The sequence below is a fragment of the Haemaphysalis longicornis genome, unplaced genomic scaffold (genome assembly GCF_048455015.1).
Source record: "Haemaphysalis longicornis isolate Haplotype H1 unplaced genomic scaffold, Haemaphysalis longicornis Haplotype H1 scaffold_14, whole genome shotgun sequence".
NCBI classification, from domain to species: Eukaryota; Metazoa; Arthropoda; class Arachnida; order Ixodida; family Ixodidae; genus Haemaphysalis; species Haemaphysalis longicornis.
The window spans coordinates 35,188,772-35,195,143 of NW_027526245.1; the positions used below are offsets into that span (position 1 = coordinate 35,188,772).

The following is a 6,372-nucleotide window of genomic DNA, read 5'->3' on the forward strand; positions in this document are numbered from 1 at the left end:
CACTCTAGCACCCCCTCCAATAAAATTACACCATCTTCCCGTAGGGTAACCCTGAGTAGTATGCGAAGCAGCCATTGGGTCAACGCAATTTCCTATTTTGTAGTTCCGGTAAGCGAAAAGTTTGGTAGTTACCATGGAAACCAAACGGTAAATATAACGGTAGCTACGTACCTCAACCTAACGGAAACGAAGAACTGAAAACTAATGGGCACTTAAATGGACCCCATGGCTGCTTCGCATACTACTCAGGGTTCTGCAACATCCTGATACGACATGGAGCTCCTCGCGTACTGTGAAGTGACCGCGGCAAGATGTTTCTATCTGAGATCCTTGCCGAAGTACTTCGTGCCGCTAATAACTCGCAAAAGATGACATCAAGCTACCCTCCACAAACGAACTGGCTCACCGAATGTTTTCACTGCACGCTCTCAGACACAATCAATCCCTGACCACCGAAATTGGGACACTATATTACCTCCAGTCACAATTGCCTATAACACGGCAGTTCAAAGCACTACAGGATACGCGCCTTTCTATCTTGTCTACGGGCGTCATCCATCGCACGTGCTTGATACCTGTTTCTCTACGGTTCCTGTGTCCGCTTCTGCATCGTTCCCGGAACAATCCGTGCCTCGTATCGACCACTGTCGGCGACTGGCTCGCATCCGCACAGAAGCAAGCCAACAAGACCGCAAAGACCGCTACGATGCTGTTCGCCGGTCTGTTTCTTTCCGACCTGGTGACGAAGTCTTGGTCTGGGCACCGGTTCGCTCTGCAGGCCTCTGTGAAAAATTCCTACACCGGTTCCTTGGTTTTTACAAGGTTCTTGAGGCTGCCTCTCCTGTGAACTATCGCGTTACCCCCGTTTGTGGAAGTTCGGACCGCCGTCATCGTGGCACGCGGATTATCCGCGTTTCCCGCCTCAAGGCTTCCCACCGGCGTAATCCGCAGTAAAACGCGACCAGGCGGCCGCTCCCGGCCCCCCCCCCCCGGGGGGGGGAGGGGGGAGGGGAGGGATTGTGACCACTGTTAGCCTCGTTTGTGGAAGTTCGGTCCGCTGAATGCAATGTCCTAGTGGAATGCAATCATCACTGTCGCCCAGTTGCGGCCACAGCTTCTTCATCTCTGTATATGCTCATAATCACCGATTGTTCCGCCTTCTCGAACAATCATCATCGGTAACCTGGTTCGGTCGCCATCTGGCTTCCTTTCAGCTCGGCCTGCGGATAAAGTGGTTTGCGCGTACTGGTCTGCCTTCGCCCAACATCGGCCTTACAATATCTCTATATATATATATATATATATATATATATATAGATATATATATATATATATCTATATATCTCTCTCTCTCTCTCTCTCTCTCTCTATATATATATATATATATATATATATATATATATATATATATATATATATATATATATATATATATATATATATATATATATATATATATATTTTATATATATATATATATAGCGGGAAACAATTTCTTGGACACCGGTAAGTACAATGAAGAAAATGAAACACGTCGAAAGAGGATAGGTCAACGTTTAGATCGGGGACCGGCCTTCGTCAGCTTTATGACGAAGGCCGGTCCCCGGTCGAAACGTTAAAACCTATCCTATTTCGACGTGTTTCATTTTCTTCATTTTATATATATATATATACCTCAAAAAAGTGCGCATTACTTTGCGGTCTGGTCCACACAATAGGCACAGCGACGGAAAATTTGCATTGCCTAATCACCTATCAGTAATTGCTATACATAAATTACTGCGCTATTAAATTTTTGTTCCTAAGCCTCTGAGGTCCAAACTTAAAAACAAAGAAAACAAATCTTGCTCGAAATACAAAAATTCCAGAGGTAAAAGGGTCAGTCAGAAACGTAATTAGTCGAAATTCAAATATGGAATTACAACTGCGTAAGCCACTTTTTACACTACCTTTGCTTAAAAGAAGGGCATGCTTCCCGAAAAGACAGAAAATCAAGCTTCATTTATAAATTTGGTGTATTTTTTAATCAAAAAACACTTATCGGCGCCTCGTTTCTTATCGAACAAGGGATGGCCGTAGGTACTGCTCCTAATGAATGCGCCCCAAAAGAGCGCACCTTTTCTATAGTGTCATTTCTAAAGTGTTGAATTATTTCTTGTCGGGCACAAGGTCGTCTGTGCTCAGGCTGTCCAGTAGGAGCACCTCCTGGACGGCGCCATCCGACTGCGTATCTTGCACATAAATGTTTTCTGGAATCCCGGGTCGTTGGCCAAGGCGCTGTTGACGCGGATCCGTGCTGGAATGGCGTGCCTGAACCTTATCTGTACGCCCTCAGTGCGCGGATGCTCATACTGGCCCATGGCGTACACGTAGTACAACACCTGGTCCGCATTCCAGCGATCGCCGTATGGTGCAAACCCCTGTGGAAAGCGCTGGGAAGCACGCTGCCTGTAAAGGTCCAACAGGGGCCTGATGGCCGCGCTTTCCGCAATAAAGAGGTTGAGAAACGCGCTGAAGTTGGCGCGTGCTGAAACGTGCCGGATCTCGCTGTCCAGCTGGTTGCGGAAGCACGCCGACCGGTTCTGGTACTTCAGCCGGTCGACCAGCTGCCACCAGTTTCTGTAGTCGCCGTCGTCCGTCACCACAACGGAGCCTCGGACGTCGACGGCCGCCATGACAGCCTGCAACATCTTCGCTCCCAGGATTGGAACGAAGATCGGGTGCAGTGTCTCCGAGAACAACGCGGGCATCGTAACCAGGGCGTGGGGAACGTAGAGGGTGTTCGTGTCCGCGTTGTACTCTACCGACGTGGAAAAAATGGACGCTCTGAAGAGAGAGTCGTAGTTTATCGTCTTGTTGAAGTCTCTCCGCACTACGTCCCAAACCAGGGTGCCGAGGTGGTCCAAGCTTGTAAACTCTGGCGTAGACGTGGCGTATGATGTCGGGTGGGCCACATTAGATCCCAGGTAGGCAAGCTTCATGGAGCGCAGCTTCCGCACCGCAGTGTCTACTGAACTGCTGCTGAACCAGGAACGGACGTAGCGCTGAAGAGTTCGCCGAACGTCGGTGAAGAGCGCCTCTACCTCTTGCCGTAGAGGTATTCGCCAGGCCCTACTGTCGCCGCCGAGTGCCTCTGTGCCCATTATGCGCATGCCGTGTTTGTAGAAGTTCTCCACCAGGTGGAGACAGCCCTGCACCCGCAAGGGAACGGCACTAACGTGGGTGTCGTAGCTGAGCGGAATCAGCGGCGTGATGTTTAGAAAGGACGAGTACTCCACCAGTGCCCGGAACTGGAAATAGTCTGCCAGGTCGGCCGGAGTGCACACTTGCTTCAGCATGTCGACGATGCGCGAAACGTAGTCCTGGTCCAGGATTCTAAGGTTCGATCGACGCCCGTACGAGCTGGGGAAAAGGTGCGACAACCAGCTCAGCGTGGCGTTCCCCAAGCTTCGAATTCCCTTCGCCGTGACCGTCCGCGCGTTGGCAGCTCCCGAAACGATATTCATGAGCCGCTTCTCTATATATACAATCTTGCCAGCGACCTTCGTCGGGTTCAGAACGTCCTTCAAAGACGACTCGATGAGGCGCTTGTAGTCCCTTTCGGATTGCTCCGGGTACAGTAGGAAGAATCGCTTGAGGAGCAGTTCGGGGGAGCGCACGTGCGGAACGTACCGTCTGGCTCCACCTTTGCCGTTACCTCCCGACGGAGCGAGGTAGACCCTCACCAGGGGGTGCACGTTCACGTGTTCGAGGTACTCGCTCTGCAGCTGCGGCATCATCTCCTGCAACCCGAGGTGGAAAATGACCGCGGGGGCTTCCGTTTGAGGTGGCGTAGGAGAAGAATGCCTGCGGTGCAGCCTCGCGAATAGCTTGTCTCTCACCGCCCGGGAGCCATTAGACTTGAGGCAGGACTGATAGAGGAACACAGCGTTGCGGACCCAGCGCAAAGGGCTGCGCTTCTGGACACGCACGTTCAGGTCGAGGCAGCTCATGAGCTTCTCGATGCTTTCTGCTTCGAACGTGGGCTTGGCGTTGGGCTTGAACCAGCGGGGTCCGCACACGTGGCCGTAGAAGTCGTCGCAATGATCCACACTCCTGTCCAACATGGTGTTCATGTGGTGCAGGTACCAGAGGCACTCTGGCTACGAACATCGCACGCTGCTCTCTTCCAAGTGGATACGTCGGGCATCTCGGAAAGACTGCGGAGATTTGGGTTTCGAGATTTGTTTCCTCGGGCTCCTTAACGGCAGATTCGATGTGACATTTGGAAGCTGTTCGGAAGAAGTGCTTCTCGTTCCAGCTCCATCTTTTCGGTCGTCCCTTTCTCCTTCCTCCGCTGTGTCCAACTCTCCTGCAGCGCTCCGCTGGGGCCCTCCTTCCAATGCCCCGACCAGCTCGCTTTCCGGGTCTAAGCGTCCCGAATCGCTGTCGGCAAGCTGGCCCGGTTCATGTGGTGTTGTGACGCCAGGACTGCCCAAATTCCATCTGCATTATCAATAGCGAAAGCGTCAGACCAAACTTCTGCAATGCAGAAATTTCTCATACTTGGGAACCTAAAATTCGGCTAGGTACATCGCGCAAGAGATAGTAGAAAACCGAGAACCAATGCAGAGCTTCATACTTGTGCATTTACTTAGCAGCCCTGTTGTTCCTACTTCCCTATTGTTTTGTAATCAGTGCTGGCTCGACTTTCTTTAATTTCGAAAAAAAGTACACGTTAATATGAACACAGATCTATTATGAGAGCGCAGCCACAAGCAAGAGCCAATAAGACCAGCTCACCGCTATTTCAAAAACAACTGAATCGGGCAGGGTTTTTTTAACGAAAACGCGTTACTACAAGACAACCAACTCTGAGATCTAAACTTTTTGTGTTAAGATACTCCCTGTTCATATTTCGGATAGCTGTGAGATCTAAACTTTTTGTGTTAAGGTACTCCCTGTTCATATTTCGAATAAAAGTAGGGTTTACACGCACTGAGGGCAGAACTGCCGTGTTCTTGAGGCGTAAATCTTTATCACATCTTAAGGTTTCCACTGTTGATGTGACCGTCTGACAGAGCGATGCTTTGCAAAAAACATTACAGCCGTTCCACTCAATGTGAAAGCTGTCGGAAGTGCAGAGCAATGATTCGCCATAATGGGTTGTAGCTACGTTATCCGATCACTGCTAAAACCGAATGCGAATCAATTTTCCTGTCTTCTGAGAGCTCGCGCGCTCTCTGCCTGAAACTGCGCCAGCGGGCTGTTCTGTTATTTTCGTGCTTGCTTTTCCTAACGCACGTGCTGGCCTGCCCTGCCACTTTTTTTCGCTTTCTATCCTATGAACCAACACAACCAGCGTTCCTAAATAAATGAACGCGGGCGCAGCCGGTTAATTAGGTATACTTTGCATCAAATGAACCTGCAGTTTACTTTGCGCTAAACAACGAGAGATGTATGGCAAGCACCAGGATTTTAGGAGTTTAGAACGCTTATGACTATATAAACCGCTTGCCTTTCGAAGCCTCTGGGTTACGCTGTGACGAAAGCGGCTACGGCAGAACAACGGCTATACTTGGGTCCAGCGAGCTAGCTACAACGACAGGGCACGGCTCTCAAGTCCTCTGCACCTAAAAATTAGTACCCTTCCACTCTGTCAAAAAGGATGAGCTGCAAAGCTGGACGCAGTACACGAGGTGCAAGAAATAGAACACGTTTGTTTGTAGTTTGCGATCGAGTAAATGGCATTTAGCCCATTGAATCTTTGAAGGACTCCAAATTTATTCTATTGAACAAACACGGAGTTGTCTGTTTCCCGCCCGCGTCGTAGGCATCTTAGTGTCTGTGTAAACACGGACTACTGACGTCTGCGGGGCACGGGGAAGTTCGCATTGGCGCTGTGAGCGTACACGTTTAAACCTCCCGCCGGCACAACGGACATGTCACCAGTGAGGGCGTGAAAGCTATATCTGCGCGTGCACCCCCCTTCCCTCTACTTTCAACTCCTGCCTGATAAACAGCAACCAGTTATGTGCGCGTGCTTAAACCTGAAAGGCATCGACAAAATTGTCGCTCTGAAGGCCCTTCGAGCTGAACAAGAAATGTTGGCTCAGGTCGACGTTGTTTTTCATCCGGGAGAGATTCCCAGCTACTCGGCGAAGTGAAACTTGTGGTGGAAACGGCGGCGGCAGCGGCTTTCTGCTGTTTTCGCACGCATTCGCGCTCTTTTGCGGCAGGCGCTCCTTCGATCCCCGCTGTTCTTCCTCCGACTGAACGACACGCGTGTGTCCATGGGGAGTCAAACATTTGGCTGCCCGTTTACGTCCCGCGTCGTAGGCATCTCACTGTCTGTGTAACATACCTACCCAACCTTAAACTGCTGTGCCATTG

General features: G+C 50.3%; 1 protein-coding gene across 1 annotated transcript; it reads right to left on the bottom strand.

Moving 5' to 3' along the window:
• Positions 1-2,180: 2,180 nt before the first annotated feature.
• LOC144164847 (neprilysin-2-like) lies at positions 2,181-4,106 on the bottom strand. The gene has a single exon (XM_077695099.1). The coding sequence runs from the start codon at positions 4,104-4,106 to the stop codon at positions 2,181-2,183; it is 1,926 nt and encodes a 641-aa protein (XP_077551225.1).
• Positions 4,107-6,372: the final 2,266 nt, after the last annotated feature.

What these genes read in the sequence shown, in the direction of transcription:
- LOC144164847 (XM_077695099.1), bottom strand. Translation starts at nt 4,106, where the DNA reads ATGTTGGACAGGAGTGTGGATCATTGCGACGACTTCTACGGCCACGTG.